The 27052-nt window shown below is 39.1% G+C and overlaps 2 protein-coding genes across 4 annotated transcripts in view; one reads left to right on the top strand and one right to left on the bottom strand.

Moving 5' to 3' along the window:
• Positions 1 to 22568, top strand: part of USP49 (ubiquitin specific peptidase 49) — a 58324-nt gene extending 35756 nt beyond the window's left edge. For 2 of the 3 annotated variants that reach the window (XM_044445147.1, XM_044445140.1), the window contains exons 4-8: positions 4173 to 4377; positions 9129 to 9215; positions 11199 to 11307; positions 13048 to 13253; positions 14095 to 22568. In XM_044445147.1, coding sequence (XP_044301082.1) covers positions 4173 to 4377; positions 9129 to 9215; positions 11199 to 11307; positions 13048 to 13253; positions 14095 to 14285 — 798 coding nt within the window. In that variant the 3' untranslated portion in view covers positions 14286 to 22568. The remainder of the gene's footprint in view (positions 1 to 4172; positions 4378 to 9128; positions 9216 to 11198; positions 11308 to 13047; positions 13254 to 14094) is intronic. The other variant, XM_044445154.1, reaches the window with a different exon arrangement.
• TOMM6 (translocase of outer mitochondrial membrane 6) lies at positions 22564 to 26332 on the bottom strand. The gene is made up of 3 exons (XM_044445218.1): positions 26146 to 26332; positions 23906 to 24010; positions 22564 to 22951 (listed from the first exon to the last, which is right to left on the bottom strand). The coding sequence occupies exons 1-2, from the start codon at positions 26265 to 26267 to the stop codon at positions 23914 to 23916; spliced, it is 219 nt and encodes a 72-aa protein (XP_044301153.1). The 5' UTR covers positions 26268 to 26332; the 3' UTR covers positions 22564 to 22951; positions 23906 to 23913.
• Positions 26333 to 27052: the final 720 nt, after the last annotated feature.

The raw sequence follows: 27052 nt of genomic DNA, 5'->3' as shown, positions 1-27052 counted from the left end.
GTCCATGAATGGGAGTTGGGCCCCATCCCATTGCTCTTAAGGATCTCTTCCAGGTCTGGGGCAGGCCTTCAATCAATCTTTTCATCACTGTGAACAATGCGGTGTGTGCCTGGGCCAGGATTGGTTCAGGCTCAATGGGAAACACATTCTTCCTCCAATGGAAGGGGACACTGTTTTATCTATTCCCACCATTCCAGCTTATTACCAGGATGTTGGCAAAGATGTTGGCAAACCTCATGTATTCTTATTACCCCATCATGGCCCCAGCAGGTGTTGTTGACACATTTCCTTCACCTGTCCATTGGGACTCTTCTCTGATTCCCATTGAGACTGGACATCATCACTGGGCCAAGACATGATCCTGCATCCAGATGTCAACACCCTCTGCCTCACAGTATGGAGGATCACTCAGTAGACTGGGAAGCCACCCTCCATCCCAACATACAGGCAATCCTGGATGATGCCCTGCAACTGGCCACACAGCACTCATATGCAGCTAAGTGGAACTTCTTGCCTGCCTTTGCCTAGCAGGAAGCCTTCAGTTCACACTGAGCATCCATCCACCAAATCCTCGGCTTTCTTCACAATTTTTACAGTAAAGAACTTAAGCAGTTCTCCATTAAGGTATTATTGGCAGTGACTTTCCACAGCTCTGGTTGTTTGTTCCCAGCTGGAGCCTATCAGTGGATTTGCTTATGAATGCCTTTTGAGCCACTGGCCACCATGTTCCTTGAGACTTTTGTCATGGAAAGTAGCCTTTCTTGTAGCCATCAGGTCATCCAGATGGGCTGGCGAGTTATGGGCCCTACACATCGATCAGCCATTCCTTTTCAAAAGAACAAGGTAGTCCTGTGCTCAGACTCTTCTTTCTTCCCTAAAGCTGAGTCACCATTTCACCTGAACTAGGACATTCAGATGGCCTTCTTCCCAACACCACCGAATGCAATAGAATCCACCGTGCAAACCTCAGACATTTTAAGGGTTTTGGCATTCTGTCAGTCTTGTACAGAGTCATTTTGCCAGCATCAAAGACTGTTTGTATGTTATGAAGAAAAGTCCAAGGGCAAGATGGTTAGGTCTCAACAACTCACACGCTGGCTGGTTGAGACCATTGTGCTTTGCATTTCAACCTGCAAGACTGCAGCTCCCCGAGTGGCCCAGAACACACTCAACCAGAGTGATACCTTTACAGAACTTCATGTGGGCATCCTTCTGCAGGAACTCTGTAAAGCAGGAACATGGTTTGCCCTGTCAACCTTTGTTTGGCACTACCAACATTATATTCATGCCAGACAAGACCACTCCTTTGGCAGAGCAGTTCTATCACCTGCTCGTTTTCGATTCAAGGTAAGCTTGCTAGTCACCCATATGTGTGATGCACAGAAATCAAAAAGAAGAAAGATGGTTGCTTGCTTGTAACTGTTGTTCTTTGGGTGGTCATCTGTGCATTCGCACAGCCTACCCACCAACCCCACCTGCCAACCAAAGCCAGCCAGTTTTGGTACCATGTCTTTCCGATGGTCCCGTACCTATTCAGTATGGGTCAGCTGTTCAACAGCCTCCCTTCTTCATTATCTTTTGGTTCTGAGTCCATAATGTTGGTCTCGAAGGAACCTGGAAAAGGGCAGGAACCTCTCCTATATATACCAGGGGGCAGGAAGGGAGGGCTCCACTGAATGAGTCTAGCCTGGAAATCTTCCTGACAACAGGCCCTGCTCTGGCACAGAGCCCATGTGTGTGTATGCACAGATGACTACTCAAAAGACCACAGTTATGACTTACTTTCTGGTTATGACTCTTCCATATGGTTGGTACAAATTATTTTATTACAAGAATCTTTTGACAGAATGTAGCAGGATTTTGAAGAGGTTCCCTGCATAAAGGATTGTCTTTTTTGCAAACTATAATTCTGTGGTTCTTATTTGAAATAATCCCAGTAGTGAAACCATCCAAAAGAAACAGCATGGGCTGATTCTTGTATACTGCCAAATTGTGGTGATCTGGAATTACATGAGTGATCTGGTTTGCAAGCTGCACAGTATCAGAGCTCTGGTGTCCTCCCTTACTTTCTGGTGTATGATGTTTCCAGTTTGGCAAACTATGGTTTCCTTAACACTGGAGGTCAGGGAGGGAATTGGAGAGGTAGGGGTGCACCAGCCTAAGACTTTCAAATATATTAAACCATAGTTTGATATTGTATATAAATTGGAGTTATGCTGCAATGCACCCTTTATTTTTATAAATTTGGTGTTGCATACTGAATGACATAATTTTTGTTTGAGGGGCAGTTGACTGAAAAAACCCCCACAAAAAACTGAACAGCCATGTTGGCACTATATAATAAGCACTTGAATAGACTCTCTGACTCATTGATAGTGATTGAAGGAAGTTCAAGCATAATTTCTTAGTAAATCAAGTGGGTTGAATTGCAGGGACTTTAACTTACAATATTATAGTGAAAATTTGCATTTGAAAAAGTCGTATCAATTAAGGATTTAATCTTTAAAAGGCTGAATACATACTTGCCACAGGTTTCAGCAGGATTAAATCCTTTCTTACATTAAAGAATAAGGTGGTATGAGAATTCTGTTTGAATTTGGATTTTACTGGCTTGGCCCTGTCAAATTTCATTCTGCATTCCCCCTGCTAGCTTTGATTAGATTGGTGGCAAGTTAATCTAATACATAGCTTCTGATTTTTAGTAGCATTTTTTTCTTTTGCACAAATGGGGTTGTTTAAAAAAATGAATTCCCTGAGGCTTTCTCAAGTGTGCAAGAGCACAGATTCAGCTGTCTGAATCTGGTTTGTCTGACAAGATATGGTTTGTCTTGTCAATACCTTCTGTGTTTCACTTGCCAAACTGAGTGCCAAAATGAAGTAGTTATTAAAACATGCAAGGCAATTGACAAGATGTGAAACTGCATATAGGGAAGTTTGTGCACAGTTGCAACCAGGGAGAACCAGGGGAAAATACAATAATGAGATAAAGGAGGAATACATTTGCACAATTTAGAAATAAAAATTGTAAATGAAGTCAGTGCACCAAAGAAAGGGTGGTGTATGGTAACTGTCACTTGACAATGTCTTCTTGCCATTAACCATTGAACTAACACTTATCAGTGCTCTTCATTTCAACACTTCCCTGAAACTCCAGCAAGTCAAAAAAGGGGGAATTATTGGCTCCCCTCTTTTTGCAGCTCCTTCTGGTAGCAGAAAATGCTGTTTTGAAAATTTTCCATCTTTATTTCCTAACTCCTAAATTTGTGCAAATTTAGAGGCTGAGAAGTAAATGGAGGGGATATTTGCAGTACAGCAGTAATTATTCTGAGAAAGGGCCATGAAAATAAGGGGGAGGCAAGAACGCTAACAAGTGTCAGTTCTTAATGGCAAGAGACTTATGCTATGAAGTGGGAGATACAGTGTCTTCCCCACATTCCTGTTTGATGCACTTACTACATTTTTTCTTGTTTTGGTATTTGCCTAAATGGATTCCTCTTTTGTTTTAATATTGGTTTTTCATTTGCAACTGTGCACAAATTACTCCACATGAGTTCTTTCTCTGTTAATATTTCTATATATTACCTACTACAATTTGGTGTCCCCATTGAGAACTGAAATATACAATGAAAGTGACATGGCAGATCTACAGATATTGAACCACTGAATCTGTTCTCATGTACACTTGTGAAAGACTGGATGAAACTTTAAAAACAAATACAACCCCATTTGTATAAGTGTCAAGATATTTAAAAAAAATCCCACTTATGCACAAATGGCAGGACCCAGAAAAAATTGTGCAAGATCTTTTTGGGAAAAAAAATGGAAAAAACTCTACTACATTTTCCCACTAGTGTTTACTGGCATGGAAACACTGTGGAAACCCATTGGGCTGAGTGGAATGGAATTCCCGGTGTCATGCATCCCTACCAGAGAGTATACAAGGAAGGAAAATCACATGATAGAAATTCTTTTGAAAGTGCATTCCCCCCCCCCCCCCTTTTTAAAGAAATTCAATGTATAGTCCTGTCTTACAGATGGTTACAGACTTGGTTCAGCCAGAGCACAGACCAAGCTATGCCATCCTGACTGATAAAACCTGTGCACTGACCTCACAATGTCTCATAAGAACATATTTATATAAATGTCCTAATAAATAAACCTTTTATTGCTAGGTAACCTGTATAACATGTAACTATAAATCCAATACTGTGGAACCTTTCTGGGATCTTTCCTTGGAATTTCCTGAACGTTATCACTCCATCAACAAAGGGATTATGCCTGTGAATCAGACAGAGTGCATGCTGACTGAAATGTTGGCCAAATTCACAGAAACAGAAGCTTTGGAAGGGAGGATTTATGCGTGCGACCAGTGCAACAGTAAGTGAAGGACCATTCTGTCATTTTAGATGTAATTTTTCATTGTATCTGGTAAGGAGTGTACATATATATATATATATATATATATATATATATGCATGCTGTATAAACATGCAGGTACTCCATTCATGATTTTTGAGTCTCCTTGCAACCATTAAGAAGATGCTACATATAAAGTTTTTATAATAGCATTTGTGGTTATACTATTTTGCTTATTATCGTTTATATACCACCTTTATTTTGCTAAAAAGCCATCAAGGTGCTACACAATTATTGAAATGAATCAAATTATAAAACACAGGCCACTAAAAATATCAAAATGTAGTTTAAGAGGCTAACATGAAAGAGGTGTGTCTTCACACCTCATCTGAAAGCTAAGAGAATGGGAGCCAGTCAAAATTCTTGAGAGCATACATTGTCCATTTTGGGAGTAATGCAGGAGAAAGCCCTCGTCTGTGTTTTCAACAAACAGGCCTCTGTTGGTAACAATCCCCTCAGAAAGGCTTCCCTCACAAGTATTAATAGCTGGCCAAGTTTGTAATGAGATAAATGGTTCCTTAGATAGCAAGGTCCAAAGTTGTATAGGGCTTTAAATGGCATAGTCTGTGAATCTCATAGTTAAAAATGTATTGCATCTAGAAGAGTTTTAGCCTCTTTGACTTCCTCACACAAATTTTTATTTCCCTACTCTAAAAATGAATGCAGCAGTTTCTTCCTGGACACCTCCCGCAAAACAAGTAAAATAAGAATTTTAGGTAGTTTCCTGAGACAGAGAGGTCATACTAACTAGGTGGATCAGAACAGATGTGGGCAAAAGTAGAACTTCAGATGTTTTGGACTTCAGTGCCCAGCATTCCAGGCTGGCAGGGCCTTCAGAGAGTTTGTTTGTTTGTTTGTTTATTACAAACATTTATATCCCGTCCTTCCGACAAGTGCTCAGGATGGCTTACACAATGTAAAATTACAATATTAAACCACAGTAATTAAAACAATATAAAACAGCAAAATAGAAAACATAAATATCATAAACTAAGAGAAAAGAAAAGGGAGGAAAAGAATAGAAAATGCGACTGTGGTGAAGGGAGGAAAAGTTAAAGTCCAAAATATCTGAAGATCTAAATCTTCTGTGCATCCCTGGATTAAAGACACTGGAATAGCAGGAATTTTTGACAGGAACTGACTTCTTTTTAGGGGGAGAACCTGTCCTTTAAGGATCTCTTACTTTCTGAAACTAAATAGAAACTAAGGCATATTGGAGGAAAGCAATGATTGGTCTAGGAATGGCTCCTATAGTGATTCAAGCATCTTTAGAAATGTTGCAGTTGATCATGCTATGATGTTAACTGCTCATAAACACCTAGAATTGTTTTAATTCTCTTAACTAGAAAAAAGAAAATAACAACTGAAATAGTTGACTTCTATAAACAATTTCCCATAAAATTAACTTACTGTGCTTACTGAAAGAGCCTTTCCACTCCTCTTCCTATATCCAAGACAGATGGTGTTGGGACAGTTACCAATTCAAAGTCACTTGTGATCTTTTAGTTTTGCGGAATCAGTTTTTCCCTCTTTTGTTAACAGAACCTAATAGAAATTAGGAGAACATTTAAGACACTAAGAGTGCATTCTTACATGTTCAGATGGAAAAAAGTCCTTCAGTCCATAGCATTCTCTAGCCAGTTATGCTATGCTGGCTAGGGAATGTTGGATGTCATGCAACATTTTCTTTCACTGAACATGCACAGGATTGCACCTTAAGGAACATTTTCCCCTACAAGTAGCCCTGTCCCTCTCCACTGTAGTATTCACTTGGCAAAAGGCTGTTCATGTGTACTTTGTTTCTTTGTAACCATGAAGGCAAGGAACTTTCTGCCTTCATGGTTACAAATGAGATCCCAGATTCACATCAACATAACTACCATCGGTTTTCTGCACTTGACGTTTTATCCTAGCTTTGTCACTACAATAGGAGCAGGCAAATGTTTAGAATCCAAGTGCAAATTCACATGCTCAGTAGAAAGTTGCCCTTTTGGTTCCCACAGAGCACACTCTTTCCTTGTTCTGCCTTCCCCACTGCAATACCAGGGGGAAGGAATACTTTCTCTTGAATTCCCACTATATTTAATGATTTAACATCTATACCTGAATCTACTTTGATACAAAAAGCAATGGTAGAGGTTTGTATCCCACTCCATAGGCAATAAAAGAATTCTTATTAAGGATCTCAAATCGTATTCCAAAATTTCTGTCTCTGTACCTCATTGGATTCAGTTTGAATCTACATGACCTTTTTGAATCAATATCACAAACCCACCAAAAAAGACTGGTAACAGATGCAGAATCTGGCAAAGTGTGCTTGGCCTAAAGACTATATATTATCCCCCACATCTTGTGACTTCAGTTCACACACACACACACACACACACACACACACACAAAAGTTTCATGCAGAGATAAATTGCAAGAGGCGTAGTAGTTTGTACAAAGGGGAAAAATCTGCATACTCCAAGTACATCTTCTTACTGCCAGTTTATTTTCAAATAAGTCTTCTGTTAATATTCTCACCATGTTTAAAGATCAGCTTTGAAGTAAGGTGGGCAGCTGTGAGAAATACTTCAAGCATATAAATATACATTCTTAAGATAAAAATAAACAAATGGAACAGTCATATGGTGTCTTAAAGACTAGGCTGGTTCAGGTGTAACATTTACACTCCTCCAAACTATCATTTGAAGGATTAGAAACAAGCCTTGTTCTAGAATGCTCCCTCATCCCATTACTCACTAACCTTAATGGAATGTCTAGGCTTGATTCAGTTATGGTTTGCAGTTATTCTGAATTGTCAAACTACAGCTTCGATAAACTCTTTCAACTAGGACAGCAAACCACCATTTGCTAGTTTAGATGCAAGCAATGGTTTCCGTTAAATCAGAAGTGAGAAGGGAAATTGGGGGCAGGGAAAATAGGGAGGGCACTCACCCAAGGCTTATTCACTTAGTTCCATAGTTCAGATCTAAAATTCCAGTAGCACAGAAGCTAAATTAATTGCAGAAATAAGCAAAAAATACTTTAGAGAGAATGGCCCTTATTTCCATTAAGCCATAGAGCATCATGGCTTATGCTTGAGATGCATCTCCTTATTGATGGTGCTTAGAAACTGTATTTTACCCAGTTTACATTCATAGTATTTCTGCATACTTGTAAATTCTGCTTAATAATACTATCACTGTGTACAATCATCATCTAATATATTTCTTAAACACCTTTAGTGGAACTTGCATCAAAAATTGTTGAGTTTAATTTGGGTAGTAACCTTCCAAAGGCTTTATTTTGTCCTTTCATATGCTATTTTATTAATATGAAATGTGTTTGGATACTATTCTCACTTAAGTACTTGCATTATCATTATGTTCACCTGACTGAATACAGACATCTTGGAATGAGGATGTAAGTGTATTCTTGACAAAGTAAATCTTGTATTTTATTATTCCCTTTTTGGTTGTTGATCATCAAATTTGTATTAATTGGTATTTTCTTTATTGAATGGTAAGTTTGTTTATAGGGTCACTGCATTTTTTGAAACTGACCTTTAAATATTTATTTTCAAATCATGTTATATGCTTTCTTTTGCAGGGAAAAGCAGGTTCCAAATAAATTGAGTGAATGATTGTTTCTGTGTAAACTACATGCAAAGGGTTGTATCCAATGGGTTGTGTTCAGTCTTAGTCTAACTTAAGTCCCATTCATTTCAATGGGTCCCTTCTAAGTAGGCTTAACATTGGACACAACCCAAAATGTTGAAACATTCCTTTGTGAAACATGAATCTCATAAATAGAATACAAGTGGAATGTTAAACACTTTAACATCTTGGAGTAAGACCTACTGAACTTGGTGAGACTTAACTTCTGCGTAAACATGAACAGAATTATATTGAATGTCTCCTGTTTTACTGTAAGACTTAAACATTTGTTTGCTCTCTTAAGAAATCAGTCAATGTATTTGCACAAGATGGCAATCTATCATGGTTAACTAGTCACTGAGTCCAAATTTGCACTGCTTCTTTCAGAGTGGCTTATTTTGGAACAACTCTGATAACTCATGGCTTGTTTTGGGGGTTGTTCAACTCACAGATATTCATTTGATCAACAAGAGAATCCATCATGGGTGATAAGCTATGGTGTGGTTGTTGTGTTGGATGAACCCAGACTGATTTCAGCAGTCCTTAGCTTATTCTGTGGGGTCTTGTATCCATGATGGGTTGTTGTGCCATCCAAACCTGGGCAGCTGAGTTCATTATGGTAATTTGGAACCAGCCAGCAACTCACTTGGGAAGAATTGTAAAAACCCTTGGCATTGTTGCTAAGCTTGCCCAGGTACCTGCCACAGCACTTGGCACTGGTCTTTTCACCCCTGAAAATGACAACCTGCTTTTGCAGTGCTTGCTTGGATAGCCATTGACAGAGCCTTCAACATGCTTAAGCAGCACATTGGATGGGCTGTTGGTGACTGGAAGACAATTTTAAAATGTTGCATTTGTGCAACTTTGGAGGTGTGCACTTTGATAATGTGGTAATTGGAAGTCATACTGGATCAATATCTTGAGGGTTACCTTTTATTCCCTTTGGTTTCTTTTGACAGTTGCCATAAGAAAAGCTATGGAAGGAAAGCAAAGTTGTGGGTTATCTTTGCTTATAAAAGGGGGTGGTGGGATTTAGACCCCTTCACAGCAAGATCCTCTTTTTTCCCTTAGATTGTCCTAAGAGTGACCTCACTTTTCCAGTTGTTTCTGAGGATCTGGGTGCTTTGGAACATAGAAAAAGTGTTATCCATCTCCTTTGTAAGGATCTGGTTCCCTTTTAAAGGGCTTTCTTGGTTTCTGAGGACTTAGATATCAAAACTGATTGTTTTAAAAAAGTGTGGTTTGTAATTTTTCATGTTCCTGAGTTTGTAGTGTGTGTGTTTTTCCCCAACAAATCCAATTCAGTTTTATACTATTATGCTAATTTTTTGTCAAAATGAAGCACGTATTTACATGGGAATAACGGGAAAAGTGAGGTCATCCTTAAGCAAGTCTAGTGTAAAAAAAAAGTTGAAGCAAATATGAATTCCACCACCTTTTCTTGCAAGCAAAGACCACCTGCACATTCGTTTTTTTCTTGACAGCTTCAGTCCAGGGGAAGTGTCAAATATGTGGAGGTCACTGAGAAATGTCAGTTCAACACTTAAAATCCAGAGGATTGCATTACTATAGGTTAGAGTTTGTTCCCACCCTCTTCTGCTTTTTCCCCCTTTATCCATGATTTTCAAGTAGCTCACCACCCATTCGCTTATTGACCTATATATAATTCTGCCTCATTAATTTTCATCTATATTACCTACTGCACTTCCCTCTCTTTGTCAGCATAAATTTGCAAGGACATCACCCAAGCAAGACTATATCAGACAATTGTGGGTGCATACTTGCACACCTCCAAAATCCCAATTACATACAAATATATACATGTATATATGTATGCACACATTTACAGGCATGTGTGAGAAGATACTTGAGATACTTGTGCACATTTCTGGGCTCAAAAAACCAAAACAATAAAACAACCCAGCCTTTAATGTACATTTTTGAATTCCTGATTTTTTTAACATTGTCAGCAAATGCAAATAATTAGTGATAGGAACTGGAAGGAAGCTAAGATAGGTTCCACCTGGAAGGTCATGGTGATAGGCTGGAGGAGGGGGCGGGAGGAGGGGGAGCAAATGCATAGTGAGCTTGATTGTCAGGTGCACCATTGGTTGTTCCTTGAACAACCATGGCTTATTTTGCAGGATGGCTTGTTTTGTTGCTTGAATTGGTGCTTCATGTTGACAAAATGTTACCATAACAGTATAAAATTGAATTTGATATAGTGGGGGCACACAATCATTCTCTTTCAAACAAAACTGAGGAGAATTGCAAATAATAATTGATTTTAATGCTTCTTTTTAAGCAATTCAGGCTTTTCTTTGTTTCCTAAAGAACAAAGAAGAATTATAAGTGTATTACAGTTTGAAAAGTATATTTACTGTTCAGGATGTAAAATATACTGCAAATATGCAAAGCCTATGTATGTGCCAGTATTCTTAAAAGCTTTGAATTCCCATGAAATATCAATGCAGAGATCGGTTTCTGAGCTTTAATATCTCTCTAATCTTTCCAGGGACTATTGTACTGCTATGTCATATTTGTTCACGTAGGTCAGTAGTTTACCTTACAAAAATATGCTTTCTAAAATTATCTTGTGGTTCTACCAGACATCAGTATTCACTTACCTAGGAGTACACTGAGCTCTGTAACTTGCAACTGAATAGACATATATAGCATTGCACAATTGTGCTGCTTAGAGGTTTTTAAATATGATCAGCAGTATATGCATGTAGTAATCAAATATCAGCCTCTTATGTCTTCATGTATTAGTGTTCCTATTTGCTAGGAAGTAATACACTAAGTCTAATTGAACTTGCTGGGATGTGTTTCTAAGGTAACCTGCTTACCATTATGCTGGAAAGTCATTTTATTATAAGAAGTATGAACCTAAAAGCTAAAAAATCCCGTATAAAAAGAAAGTTGATTTCATATCCTATTAAACATATGCAGTTCTAACTCCATGCACTAAGCATAGCTGATGGCAATCTAAGCCGAAATTCTTTTAGTGTTCACACTGCCCAGCTTTATTGCTTGGATGATGATTGCTGGTAACTGTGGAAAGAAGTGTGTGCAATTTTCCCTCTGGAAAATAGAAACATGCAACTCACTCTCTTTGTGCCTTTCTTAAACATTATGTAGGTAAACGACGGAAGTCTTCTCCCAAACCTCTTATTCTAAGTGAAGCTAAAAAACAGTTAATGATCTACAGACTACCTCAGGTCCTTCGGCTGCACCTTAAACGATTCAGGTGAATTGGAGGTGGGAGAATGAGGGATCATCTTTGAAATAGAAATGTGGATAATAACTTGATATTATTACTGAACGGTGTATTAAATGCCAAATACAAGCCATATTCTTTTTTAAAAGAACTAGAATGTTTCCTAAAATTCCTGTTCTCCTTTGATTCTCTGTTGGGATTACTGCAGAGCACAAATGAAGCAGCTACTTGTAAAAAAAAAAGTTGATATAGTAGGAGGCTTGTGTGTTCATAGTTGAACAGTTATAACAAAATATTATCATATTCCATGGTATTAGTTCTTTGTAATGGGTATTTGCCTCTCTGCATGCACATCCCTGCATTAATCCAAGTGCTGCACTAGTAAATCCTACTGATTCTTCTTCTGACACTGTAAATGGGTTCAACCTATTATAAGCTGAAATTCTTCCAAATAGTACTGATCCTGCAGGGCAATGAAGAGATCGCTATTTCAAAGTTGGCATTCAAGTCTGCTGATATCTTGAAAGGGTGTGGATGTGGCAGGAATTGACTCAGCCATTGGATTAGGAGTGCCAGTGGAGTACATCCAAATACCCATCACTGGAATATAGTAACTACACAGTTGCTGCTGTTTGTGAGTTTGAAGCCACAACATGTTCTGTTAAAAGCACCTTGCAGGCTTGCATATTTGTAACTGTACAGCTGCTTCTAACATACCGTATTTTTCGCTCTATAAGACGCACCTGACCATAAGACGCACCTAGATTTTAGAAGAGGAAAACAAGAAAAAAAATATTCCGAATCAAATGGGCACATTATCACAGGCACATTCCCCATTACTTCCCCATGGACTGCACATCTGACAGACTTACTGCACACACGTATTCGCTCTATAAGATGCACAGACATTTCCCCTTACTTTTGGGGGGGGGGGGAAGTGCGTCTTACAGAGCAAAAAATACGGTACATGATGCAGGTGTCTGTTAAACAGGTGAAATTGTAACCACCTACAAAATGAGGAAACTAATGACTTTCCCCAAGAGATAATAATTATCCAGAAATGTTTTATATTATTACCTATTTATAGGTACCTCAGAACAGATTGGAATGGGTTGTAAAGGACTGCAACCTGATTAAGGAAGACTCCTTATCAGTGTGATACATCTTCTATGAAATTTATGGTAAAGGGGCTCTCAATTCTGGATTTGCCTAGGTTGCTTTTTCACAGAGTGCTTTTTGCTGGGTTGTCTCTATCTCTTTGCAGATCCTGAAAAGCCTCTTAAAACAAGTTTATTTGATTAGACTCCACTGTATAGACCTATTAATAGAAAACCATTTTTCCCTCTTATGGATGTTCTTACTGGAACAACTTATGTCTTCTTTACCCATTTTAGGTTTCTGAAAGAAGGAGAAAGCACCCCCCCCCACCATGCACTCATGGAACAAATCCCTTTTCTACTTAGAAATAGTTTTATTTTTAATTGTCAAAATTCTTATTTTGACAATTTCCTAGAACATTGCTAATATACAGGGGCCTAGAATAATTATTCCTATCAAATAACTGCTTGTTCATAATTAGTTTCAGAAGAACATAAATAAATTTTAAAATAGAAGTGAATTATTTTCAAAATATATTGTTTGAACTTACTGTGGTAGGAATATATTTTGGAAAACTCATTGTACTACTGAATGAATTTGAAATATTCATTAACTGTCAGCATCAAGAATGTTAAAACATGTAATAGATGTATTCATCTCTTTGTGTTGCAGGTGGTCTGGACGTAATCACCGTGAGAAGATTGGGGTCCATGTCCTCTTTGACCAGGTATTAAACATGGAACCTTACTGCTGCAGGGACACTCTCTCCTCTCTTGACAAAGAGACCTTTGTCTATGACCTATCGGCTGTGGTGATGCATCACGGGAAAGGGTTTGGCTCAGGACATTACACGGCATATTGCTACAACACAGAGGGAGGTGCGTGTGCCTTATTACAAGGGGGAAATTTGAGTTTACTGCATCTTGCACATTTTTCACTTTTATAGAATTGTACTGGTTTCTTGTGATTGTGTAGTTTAGTTTCCATTGTGTACTGCATGTAGTATATCTGCTAGTAGCAATTAGTAATAGGAACTGCTTTTCCTTTTATTTGTAACCCTTCAGAATTGACTTTATTGCTTGCTTACTTTTTAATGAAAGGGTCAGTCTCTTTTTTTCTAATTTCCATAGTGATTTTAAATGTTCTGCTTGCTCATTTAATTGACATCCTTGCTTCTCAAGCTGTAAAATAATGTGTTATCAGAAATCCAATATAAATAATGAATATGCCTTCTTCTGTATATAGAATACCACCTTGGATCTGCCTTCCATAGAAATGTTAGTACAGTATTTCCCCAGTCATCTGAAGGAAACCAGAATTATAAACACCTGTTCTTGAATATTATCTGGAATATTTCTGTAACATGGGGAAGTTTGCACATTATAATGTTCCCTGCATGTGATCCAGAGAGCCTTTAACAGGCATGGCCAGAAGTTTGGACTTACCTTTTGGGGTTCTGGATTTTATCTATTTGTATAGCAGAACTACAACATGCTACAAACATTTTTAGAGACTCCTCACATTCAAAAGTAGCTTGCTTTGAACAGCAATCCCATATAGCTCTTGGGCACAGGGAACTGATTATATGCTTCTTTGGATCCTGGGTTCCATTTAGAATTGCTGCAAAAGTCTAGGCTCCTCTGTATAGAGCAGTCCAGAATTATGTACTGCAGGATAAGGTTCTGCCATTAATATACTATTATCTTTTTCCCTTTTTAGGGTTTTGGGTCCACTGCAATGATTCCAAACTGAATGTATGTAGTGTGGAGGAGGTATGCAAAACCCAGGCCTACATTCTTTTTTATACTCAAAGAACTGTGCAGGGCAAAGCAAGTATCTCAGAAACACAACTTCAAGCTCAGGTGCTGTCCAAACACAATGATAAAGATAGAAGACTGACACTCCCCTGAAAGGAAGCATTACTATTTCAATCAACTGGCTCATCTTTTTAAAAAGCCTTTGGAGTTCACTCATCTTGGCAGGAACAAATACTGCTGCAGGAATTAATTGGATCCACAGTCTGGAAAAGTGGGCATCCTATTATGTGCAACTCTGTTCTATGAGATTGTAGCAGAACATCTATTTTTTTTAAAGACATGTATTTGTAAACCCTTTCCTCCTCTAAACAAAACAAAGAGTAACAGCCTCCAATGTCTAGGACCATTTATCTTCTTTCAAAGAGAAATCTAATGTGGCATGGAAAAGTAAGTGCATCCTAATGTAGGTGTACAAGCAGGATACAAAGCCATCAAACTAACAATATATACATTTTTGTAGAAAAGGAACAACTACGTACAGTAAAATCCCATTTAATCTTTGCTCGCTTGATATGGTGAACAGTTGTTGCACCTCTTGGTGTAAATAACTTAATCATAATATGCCATCTTTCTAAACCAATGTAATTTGGGTAAGTGGAGTTGTACTGTACTGAAAATAATGTGCTCATAAGCCTTGTTTGTTTTTTGCTGTAAGAGACACGTTGTCTTTTTCCCCCGGCAATCAGTCCATTCTGTTGGAGTGAACAAATGCTGAAATGATCTAGAAAGCAGAATGACACACTTCAGTTTGAGTCTCTGCTAAAAATTACAGGAACTGTTTTTCTTTACCATTTCTTTTTTTACACATCTGTTAATAAAGTCTACATTTTCTTCTCTAAAGACTATTGTTATGGGATAGCCATGGCTTTCAAAGCTTCTGTTATGCAGTGGCTATCACATGATGATCAAGGCATGAATTGGCCATGTGAATCCACCCAGTTTCTCCATGGTGAGTTAGGTTTCCTGTATTAATGATGACTCATTTTCTTTTTATCTTCTATCAAAACATATCTTTTCCTAAGTGCATAACAACTTCTAGTGTGCAAAGAACATTCAGGGATGCAATAGCCATCAAACAGATAAGGAATGGGCCCTAGCCAACAATATATTGAATTTCATAACTACCTTTCCAGTCAATTTCCCTTGCAGTGGGTGTTTAGAATCATATTTGAAAGGCAGCATTTTCTACCTAAAATACAGCAGGGAAGTATTCATTTCCTTCCCTTCTCTCACCTCCAGTTCTTAGAGCCTTAGAGACATAGTTTGCACATTAGTGCAGAAATCTAGCTTCAGACTGCAACATTGTGTGTGATTACTTTAACATACACATACTGTCCATTCAGCACAATTTTAAATATCAATAATATGTCCACATGGACTCATTGATTAGGACTGTCATTGACTTTTTGTGATTACCACTGTTGCAGCTCTGTGGAAAGGGCATACTCAAATGCATAGGTTCAGGGTGACTGAACCACCTGCTGCTTTTGAACTAGGAAATACTGATTGATACCATAAAGCTTCTACTTTGTTCACATAATGAAGGTAAAGCAGATGAAATAGATATGATTTTGTTAGGTTTGTAGCTAAGCTTGTGGGGGTGGATTGCCACTGCCCTATCAAGAAAGCAAATGCTTAATTGCTCATAGTTAAAACTTGGAAGAAGTAACTGCAGTCTTATTGTAAGGCCAGTGCTATTTGACCCAGTTAATATAGAAGTTGAGTCTCGTAAAAGAGTATAGATCTACTATTGTAATTGTAATAATCAGATGACCGTGTGTAACTGCCACTGGGTTCCTCTATCAGAGCAAATCAAGTGTACTTCACTATACACTTTCAGAGAAAAGCACAGGACTTTACACAAAGTCCCAAAGATCCTGACTTCTTTCTATAGCTAGTTGGTCAGAAATATGCACTGCCATTCCCAAAATCAGCTTTCAATGTACATTGGAAAATCTGGGGAGGGGAAGACTGCTTTTGTGCTTGCCTCCCACAAGCCATGTGTACTGCAAGCCCATCTTTCTAAGTCCATTAATAACTGCCTGATAAAACTGAATGACAAAATAATTAAAGTAATAATGGGCTAAGGGCTTGCCCCTTCATGCTTTTCATACTTTGAGCCCTAACTGGAAATTAGTGGAGAAAAGTTAATATGTGGTTTTTGCATATAGCTGTGGGCTTGGACTGTGCTACACACCCTGGGTCTCTAGTTTGGTCTGGTAGGGAGTGGCACAGTCACATGTAGCTTCCAAGTATTGGAGGTACCAGGTCAGCCTACCTAACACTCTGTAAGACTTTCACTCTAGAAGCATGCATCATATAAAGCCCAACAGTTGTAGCTGCTGTCTGACAAACAGTGCAGTTAACCAATTTAAGATAAGCTTAACCCCTACAAATAACAGGAGATTTTTTCACTAGTAGTTTAACACTTGACTAGGGAGAAAATCCAGCCTTTTATTGAGACCAATTTGATGTGCAGAAATCAGTCTTTGAAGCTTTACACAGCATGAGATACTATCAGGTGCTGTTGACTGCATATCAAACTGATAAAACAGGAATGGACAACTTTTTTCATTGAGGCCACATTCCATTGGAGGTAATCCTTTTGTGGGTGGGGGTGACAAGGCATGGAGGTTAGCAGACATTAAGATACTCTTCAGGAATCTTAGAGGGAGTGCAGTGGTATTGATTGTAAATTTAGACCACCACTTCTACTCTGTCTCTTTCTCTTCCTTGCTCTCTCTCTCAGACACTCACATATACACCTATTTAATTCTTTCTGCTCCACTTGCTTCTCTCTCCTGTTGCCAGTGAAGGGCTAGCTACTTCATCAGGTATTTCTGGCCTGCAGCAATCCCACTTCTTTGAAGAGAACAAGAAGTCTGGAAGGCAGGTACATGTGCAAGTTCAGACATCTGACTTTAGAACATGGCTGCTGGAGCATCTTGCAAAGGACAGTTACTCTAGCTACTGCACTCCATGATTAGGCCCCTGTGCTCATGCGCCTGCTTGCCTGCCTCTCCTGTTCTCGTGGGATTGGCAGCTGTTGGTATTGGAAATGACTGCATAAAGTAAGGCTGAGTTGCAGTCGTGGCCTCTGGGCCATGACTATGAGTTGCCTACATCTGTTAAAGGCAGTTACAAGTAGGTGGTTAAAAAGCTGACATGCCTACCATTAATACTCATCTTCTGACTGAGTATTGCATTTGTTTTTTAAAAAGAGCTGACACAGATACCTGGAGAGAAGCAGGAAATCAAAATGGGGGTGGGGCTGTGGGGGTGAGGCCAATTGGTAGCCATGAATGCTTGATGTTTCCCAAGCAAATTTGGATAGTAGTAGCCTCTCATGTGAATAACCGAGTGCCATGAGATGTGGAAAAATGTGCAATTGAAAATTGTTAGGGAAGGAAATACTTTGAACTGAGCTTGCTGTTTTCCAACACTGTGAGGTTTCTCTAATAATTAGCTTTTATTTGGAAGCGATAGCGTATAGCATTTTTATGCTGTTTCTTTTATATCTGTCTACTGCAAGCAGTACTCTTGCTATGCTGTGTACACTGTTTTAAAGTGTCCTGGTTGGCAGAAAGTGAAATAATTGACTTCTCTTGATAGCTCTGCCTCTTGCTATTATAATGGAAGCCTAATGTAGTAATCAGATAACATGTCTTCCCATATTTTCCTAGCCACTTTCAACTTCTTTCTTTTCATGTGTTTACTGAAGCCTAATTAGTCAGCCCTGATCCTGAAAATATTTATCACAAAGCAGTGCTTCACTTCCAAGAGACATTATGTGCTTGCAAAGTATGAGCAAAAGCACATCCACACTTGTTCATCCATGGAAATAGTTCCATTCATCTTAGGGGCTAAATGATCCTAAACATGCTGATTAGGAAGTAAACCAGTTTAACTTGGTATGGCTTATTTCTGAATAAACATTTTGGGGTCAGGTTGAAAGAGTTTACACACAGGAGTAAGCTGACTACATCTAGAAGCTGATGCTTGTAGCTAAAACTAACCATGAATAATAAAGCTGGGTGGAATATGGTACTTCAGGCTTTTGAAATGAGTATTAAGGTAGATCAGACTTACGTAGTATTTCAAGGTCCCAGAATCTGTGCAAGCAGCTACTACATAGTAGTAGCTAATTCTCAAAGTTTGGAGCACTTTCGTTATCACTTCCTTTCACTGAGGACAGGGCTACATAGTGCAGTTGCTGAAATAGCATCACATGGTCAAATGTTCCCCCCCCTTATTTCATTTAGGCAAAACAAACTGTTTTATATTACATATTGCATTTCCTTTCCCCCACCCATGGGAAGACACATGATGTCATTAGATGGGTGTGCCTAATGTTTCTGAGCACAGGAGAAAATGCCACATGACCTTATTTTCAACAACAGCTACATGTTGTGTTAATAAGTAGTCTTACTGTGAGTCTCCGCAAGCCTAGTCTTTAAAACAGAGATGGAATCATGCAGAGGAGAACCATCCTCTGTGTGTCAGAATAAAGACACAGGAAGACAGAGACCTATTTACTCACTTTTCCTTGTATATACAGCATCTTGAACCAGCATTATCTAATTTGTTCAAATCTGTGGGGAAAGGGGGGAAAAGTAATGGCATTGTTATGTATCAGAGGCCTACTGTAGGCATGGGGATATTACTACTAATCAAGTGGATTAAGGGAATATTCAAGCACACTACTCTATTGAACTGCAAAGTTGACCTGTGCATATGCGTGTGCTCCCTCCCTCCCTCGCTCTCTCTTTCTCTGTTGCTTTTGAACTGTAGGCATTTTTGTTCACTTCAGGGAAAGCTTAATATGCCCACAAGTTAAAACATACGAATAAAATTGGTATTAAATGTGTCCCATGGACTCAAAAAGCGACTTTTAAAAGCATACATGTTATCTCTTTGATACAGAGGCCTCTTTCTGATTGTAAAGTTCCATTATGCTAATATGTTGTGTGCCACATATGTCTGAGAGAAAATAAGCAAGTTATGAATGTCAGCAAATAATCCCTAACACAAGCTGCAGCCGCATTTCAACAGTATTGCTGACTGAAAGTAATTTATATGACTGGGGTGAAAGTTGGGGATGGGATTAGTTTTGCCTACTGATAAAGCTTTGTGAACAGTTTTTTAAAGATAAAAAATTGGTGCCTTGTACCTAAAGATGTTTTGCATGGGACACAAGTTTTCAGTTCCTCCCTTCCAAATCTGTGTCTTTACAATACTTTAGTAGCATTGGAGTTTTTACATTTCATATCTGTATGTGAATGGGAAAAAAGTTCCTACCAGCAACTTGATGTATTCTATTGTATTTGTCTAAAGACTATTTCTAATAATGCAAATTATTTGCCCAAAAGTAGTTCATAATTTTGGTTTGTGTGTTAAATCTTTGTCAGTAAAATCTTTTTCAAATTAGGATTAGTCTTTCTTAAGCAAGTACTTCATAACTATTATGTGAAAGATAAAAATACCTGGATCATCCTATTGACAGAGCAGTTTGGAAAAGGCTATTATATTACTGACTGGTGCCTTGCAAGTCAAAAGTTCTCTTGTATCATAATATTGCTTCCCCCATCTTTAGTCAATCATATCTTCATGCAGATAGACCTGCAATATTAAATATGCATTGCATGATATGCATAGTTGCTTGAGGCTAAAGATCTACATAAGTGATTAACAGAATTTAAAGTCTATTGAATATTTTCATGACACTAGACCAAGGGTATCAAAAATTTAAAATATATGTTCTAAAATACAGCACTTTGATTAGGATGAGGCATGGGCACTGTTGCATTCTTTCAGTATGCATTCTTTCAGTATGCATATTCTGAAGGACATCATTGAATACTGACTACTTAAGAGTACAGAACTGTGATTATGGAACCTATTGCTGCATAGAAAGTATGGATTGAATTGTATTATTCAAATGAAGTGTAGGTTGAAGCTAGGGAAGGGAAATTCTTGCCAGCAGCAGCAAAGTACTGTGACACATTGTGGGACTTCATTTATAGAAATCATTTTTATACAAAAGCTGTAAAATGTTTTAGTACTATCAACTGAAAAATCAGCCAGGGTTGCCAAATTCTAAAAGTAAGGCTAGCCTCTCCCACCCAGCTCTTGTCCAGTTCTTCCATCCTTCCTTCCATTACCTGGTGCCCGGCTCTGCAACCAGGAGAAACAGGTACAAGAAACCTGAGCTATCTAAAGATAAAACCATTCATGGGATTACAATCTAGCAAGCTTGAATCAAGCAGTGTATCTTGTAGCATTTATCCTCTTTGAATTCCAAAGTATTCCTTAAAAGCACCAATAGACCAGTGAGGCAATTTTATGGTTGAAAATGCGTTAAAACTGAATACAGAACAGGGCATTTTGACACTAAGTATTGCCAGTTCTTCTGTATTAAAAAAGACAAGAACTGTTTTGTGACTTAGAAAGCAGCATGAAAAATCCCTTTGGAAAGGCCTCGTAATATTGTTAAGAACTCTGCTGTTGAAGATAGAATTCTGGTAAAGTACTCTGAGAATTCATTCTTAACAGACAGTTGAGGGAGAGGACCTGTCAACCTGAGAGGCAGGCTTGTGAGGAAACAGAAGCAGCATGGACTGCCAGATGTACAACTCTGCAACTACACAGCTCCAAGCATGCAGCCTCCCACTGCACATTCATAATCACATCTAGTTTCACTCCTCCTAAGTCAGTGCTCCACATGGCAGACTCTTGCTTCCCAATGCCCTACCCTGCCAACTGCTGGTAGCAAAGGTGTTCCTAACAATATGGAATAAGATACAAGAACAGGCTTCTTGTGGTTCTTAAAAGCCAATCTTGGTGTTACTTTTGGCCAATGGCCAGAGGTTAAAGGGATTGTAGTGTAAAACATCTGGAAGGCACCAGAATGCCTACCCCTTCCTTACCGAATGACAAAATTGCAGTAGTTGAGCGCTTTTGCTTGGTGCAGTTTTCAAAGGCAATAATAATTAATATACATCTTAAATGCAGGTAATCCTCTTTTAGCTCAAGTTCAGATATACCAAACATACATGTGTAAACCTAAACAAACAAGGAAACATGTACATTCCAATGCCATCAGTTGAACTTTTTTTGTAACGATACAGAATGCAAGTCTAAGCCTAAAAACAAGAGATAAACTCGTCACCTGCTTTTCCAGTTATTGTTAAACTGTTCTTTAAACTGATACCTTCTAAAAAGTAACAATTTACAACAGTCAGACCTGTCTCAGTGAAATCTTCATTAACTTGCAAAAGCTCTCCAACCATATTTTTTCATTGCTCAATCATTTTAGTGCAGTTTTTGATGTCTGTTACAGCTTTCTTTTTGGGTCAGTCTTTTAAAGTGATTGTAGGTCTACTACTTATTTGCAGGGGGCTTCAGGGCAAAGTTGCCTTACTTTTGCTTTTGGCTACTTCTTGTGTGGTGGTGCTCAAATAGACACACCCACACACTTGCAACAGATAGGACAGCCTTTGCTTTAAAAGTGTATTGTAAGATGGTAGTTAATGAAGGGAAGACAGACCCATGAATGATTGATATTTCATCAATGAACTGCATGTATGATATTGACACACAGTTACTAATCTTTTACATACTGAGCTAGGTTTAATAGTTTACAAATCCTAAGAGCTGCATTATAAAGTGGCACAAAGTTGGAAGTTAGAATTTTCTGTCAAAGTTAGGAACAAACTAAGTCCTGCTCTAACTACATCATCTTATGATCTGCCTAAGACTATACTTTCCAAAATTTGGGTAGATGTCATACCCATAGAATTAATGCTCTAATTTCCCCTTAGGAGCAACTGAAACACTTAGACTGTGGTTTCTCCTTTTGTTTCAACTATCTTTTATCCCCACATCTAAAGAAGAGATGGCGCTAATGATGAACATCATTGTATTGTAAAAACAAAGACTAAAAGCCCATTGTAGCAGCAGTGGAGTTTTTCTGCAAGAGGGACAGAATTCCAACACTTACTTTTTAAAAAATCATATACTACTAGCAAATGGGTTCCTGTTAACTTCAGAGGCATCATAGAGCAGACCAAGGCACCAAAATGCTATGCAACACCAAACAGTTCCTTTTCCACATGGAATATACAATCATAATTCACAGCACCAGACAAGCATTATGTTGGCTGAAAACAGTCCACAATTAAGGCTCATCTAGAACTTTAAACATGTATTTTCCCTTTGAATAATTAACATGGCCTACTTAAACACAGGACTGGGGGGCTTGTTACTACTTTTATGTGTGAAATATAAATCATGTTTTTATGATTTTTGTAAATCTCTACTCTTTTTACCTTGTTTTTGTAAGCTGAAATTTCCTATTAAAAAGAAAAGTCCATTGTATTAGTATGTCTTTATTTCACACTTCAATTCAGAATTAAACTCTTAGTATAGAAGATAATTTCATCAGCACAAGAAATTTCTAACATTCTAAATAACTGCCTCTGGCAAAAATAGAACCTAAGGTATGTTACTACTTGGAATCATTGCTCCCAAGCAAATGAATGGAATAGAATGAAAAATTGTACAGGTAAAATGTCGCTTCAGTGTTATCTCCAATCCTCCATACTTGAATTCTACAGCTGCCGATGCCTCTAATTACGTGGAATAGAAGCTGCATGGAAGATTCCATCTCATGTATTATCAACACGATGACCAACTGCAACTCATTTTGTCATATAACAAGTGGAAAGTTCAGACTTCATGCAGATCTACTTCATTCACATCTGTAATTAAATTTTACAAAAGTTAAAGCAAAGCTGCTACTCAGCTGCTACTCTACTGCAAAAATAAGTCACATGTACAGCCTTCCCAAAAATAAATTTATATAACACAACTCCTCTTTAGAATTTCCAGCTACTGAAAATATAGAAGGCAAATCAAAAGTGCCTCTGTATCTAAAGAACAAGTACTCAGCCCGGATATTAAAATCGCATAATCATGACTTTCAACATGAATAACATGTATTTGTATAGGTTAAAAATGAAATTAATCAGCATGTACATATTCCTATTTTTTGGATGTGGAAAAACTGCAGCCGAAGGTTTCAAGTCCACTTCCTTTAAAGGAAGATGCACTACTACCTGCTGTACACTGTCATAAAAGGTTATCAAGCCAGAAAGCAGGGGTTATTCAAATACTAACAATGTTCATAAACTCAACATCTCTTAAATACTTAATGCATTTCAGACATACACAGGCAGGTGAAACATTCAAATGTTTGCCTTAAATCTGATTTAAATACACACAGAATTTTCATGATTCTTGATTTTGTGGAAATGCCCCTGAGTTTAGGAGTGCTTTAAAAAAAACAAACAAACTGAAGACCATATGTACCATTCTGGAAAAAATGAATCTGAAACTAGAAAATGAGTTTACATAAAAAAATAATTCCATGGCAGTTTCTTTTCCATGTCACAATAGTACCTACTTATGTTAGTTTTGAAAAAGTCCTGAATTGAAGGGTTAACACAACATGACAGATTTCTCCTGAAAGAAATGTAGTACAACTGGAACATCTGTTTGCAAAGGACCTGCCCAAGATATTCATAGTTAGGAAATCATGTTTCCACAGAACAAGCATGGTCCTACTTATTTCTTCAATTAACTATTAATCAGAGCAATGAGGGGAAATATTAAAATATACAGTATGTTTGATTCACACAATCTTGCCTACTCACCCTTGCTACTATGGAACAGGCTGTGGTGCCATTAAATCGATGTCTGTTAAGTTTCTGGCTACCCAGACTCCCACAGCAAAAAGACCCAGATTAACGATAAGGTTCCTGAAACAAATACAAATTGAGTTTAATTACTGGTTAGTGGCAGCTGATACCATATTTTACACAGAATCCTTCTAGAGGATTTCCTATCTTGAAGTGCTAATATAGTAAGTATATTCTAGAAGTGCAGGAAGAGCCTCTGTATGCACTCTCTGCTACCTGTGAGGAAACACATTACCTGGAAACTTCTTTACTCTCGTTCCTTTTCCTCCGAGGCTATGAAACTCCATATAAAAATGGGACACAGTGGTTTCTTCCCCTGGCTTTCCACTTATATTAAGAAAGTCAGTGTAGCCCTACAAGCACTGGCAAAAGTCCTATCTGATCAGACTTTGCATCCCCACAGTGGCCATCCAGGGGCCTATAGGAAGCTCACAAGCAGGAAAACCATGCAAAAACCACCAGTTCCCACTCCATGCTCTACTATTAAGACCTACTGTGTCTGATTCTGGAAGCCATCCTGACTGGTGGCCACTGGCAATCTTATTCTCCATGAATTCTCTCTTCTAAAATGGTTCAAACTGGCTGCAATTACTACAATTTATCATAACAAATGCATAGTTGTGCCAAATGTGTAAAGCAGTACTTCCATTTACCTAACTTATTTTTTTAATATCCTGCCCTTTACAGTGTCTCAGGGCAGCAATAACAAAGTTTTCATAAAGTTGATTACTCCCAACTTCATTGAGTGACCCAGATTTTAGTATTGAGAGGGAACTTCCCCTATTGACATTCATTAATAATTTTTTATCATGTATATTTTTATACATCCCTAGTTCTGCAATATCTTCTTAAGGTGTGAGAACACAAGTTTGTATAAAGCATTTTATTTTCAATGTCTTTCCTCATGAAGCCCACATAGTATTTACTTTTTTCAGCAGTGGTATAAAGGCTTAATATTTCCATCTAAGTATCAACCATGGACTCAAAATTTCTTTCCTATTCAGTTATCAGAGTTCAGAATCAAGCAATATATTAGGACTTTTGCCCCAGTGTGAATCATTTTACACTTGCTAACACTGAAGTGTTTGTCCTACCTATGTTGCTACTAAACTTTACAAAGCATAACTGTACAAAATGGCTTCATGTGATGGAAAAAGCAAAACAGTAAATTTCATTTTTCCCCATATTGTACAGTTATAAATGGAATCTGCAACAAAATGTTGCATCATGAGTGCTCTTGTTTTCAGGAATCCAGACAGCCATGGCCTCTGTAAGGATGTTCCATTTCACACCCTTGTTTCCCAGGGAGTACAGGATTGCAGTTTTAAGTAAGTAATCACATTAAAAGTGACCTTTCAATACAAAAATGCCTCCATAGGCTGGGTTCTGTTAACAAGATGGCAGAAGAGTCTAGCAATCAGGTTGTCTTTGGGTTCCCACAAATCAAAGTTTCTCAGAGTTGATTGCCTCATTTTCTACTTCAGATTTAATTCAAAATTTGCAAGGCAAAGCAGGTTGAAAGAATGCTGTCTGGGGAAGAATACCCATCTCCCTGCAGTGACAAAGCTCTGCGAGCAGAGGACAAGGGAAATGACAGGAAGGTCATGAGAGTTATACAACCAATGTGATACAAGAAAATGTTTCCATTTTTATTTATAAAATGAATGCTTTAAAAATGTTGCTTGACAATACCGAAGCCTCTCAAAGCTTAAGGCTGAAATACGTGCGTGGACATAAGGGACAAAGAAAGTGATGCTCTCATTATATGCTAAGTTCTAAAGCCAATAGCAGCCCTTCTAATCAGTCGGATTTATAGTCGCACTAGGGTGGGCAAGTGGTGGTTCTTCAGACATTTTGGCCTAGAGCTCCCATGATCCCTCACCGCTGGCTACGACTAATGGAAAATGAAGGTTGAAACATCTGGAATCCGACAAGTTGCCGACCTGGGGCACCTTAGAATTCATACGGCTTTTAAAAACCAGTGTACGTCCACTCTGGCTTGAATTGCGTCGCTGCATTGTCACGCGAGTCCTTTGCAAAGCGTTTTAGAAATAAAGCAAATAACGGGATCTGGCGAGGCCGGGGCGGGGGGGGGGTCCCCTATCAGGACTGCATTCTCTCTTCCCCGCAGGAGTACAAAGACCTCTGCCAGGCGCCTCTCCGCCCTCTCGTAACCGCAAACACTCTCTTCCCACCTGCGGAAGTCGTTGCGGTCGGTGGCAAAGCGGTAGGCCCCTCGGATCCAGCCCCGCAATCCTTCGGGAGTCACTGCGTTGGAGCTACTGCTGCTGGCCCCTGCCTGCCCATCCGGCGCCATGGCCGTCCCGACAGCAGCTCCTCCGCGACACCCACGAGGAGACTTCTCGGCGCGGCCTCTCCGCCGGCGCCGGGTGAAAGCGTCACTGCGGCCGGCGCCGCGCGCCTAGGACGTCACGTCCGAGCAAATGCTCGGCAAAGCTTAAATCGGGCATCGGCGTCACGGCGTTGCCGAGAGGGTTCTTCGGCGAGCGCTTCTTTTCTCTCCCACAGAGGATGGAGACGGGGACAGCGCTTCCCGTCCTCTCTCCAACTTTCAGCAAGAATCGCGACGGGCAGCTCCTTCTAGGTGAGGCGCCCCTTCATTTTCTTTTCAGAGCGCGGAAAAAATAAAACCTCGAGCCAGATGGCGGAATGCAGCGTTTGTGTGAGCGCTACGTCAACTCCGTGGCTGAAGCCGAATGCGCTGGACGCGGAGAACGGTGAAGAAAACCGGGCCAGTTCGGAGAACAGCTTGCTTTACTTAATGGTCGTCTCGAAAAGAAAACAAACAAACAAAAAAACCAAGTGGAGGGGCGCCCCCGTGCAGCTCTCGGAGGGAGGAATGTTCCTGCCCGCGCTTGTTAGACCCGGAAACTGAATTCCCCGTCACGTTCCCCCGCCGCCCGTAGGGGTTCAGCCAGGAAAAGGTCGCGGAGGTGCGTGTTTACAATGTCAAGCCCCCAGATGTTTAAGAAAGGCACCAGTGAAGCCTCTCTTCCCTCTACAACCGGCCTTCCATGATTTATAATGGTTAAAGGCAGTGTCCAGTTTGTGTAGACTGAGGCGCTTGGGAAAAGTCATCCG

Source organism: Varanus komodoensis, unplaced genomic scaffold (assembly GCF_004798865.1).
Source record: "Varanus komodoensis strain SLA01 unplaced genomic scaffold, ASM479886v1 scaffold1, whole genome shotgun sequence".
NCBI classification, from domain to species: Eukaryota; Metazoa; Chordata; class Lepidosauria; order Squamata; family Varanidae; genus Varanus; species Varanus komodoensis.
Note: the sequence above shows the minus strand (reverse complement) of the source record. Positions and strands in the feature narration are given on the sequence as shown.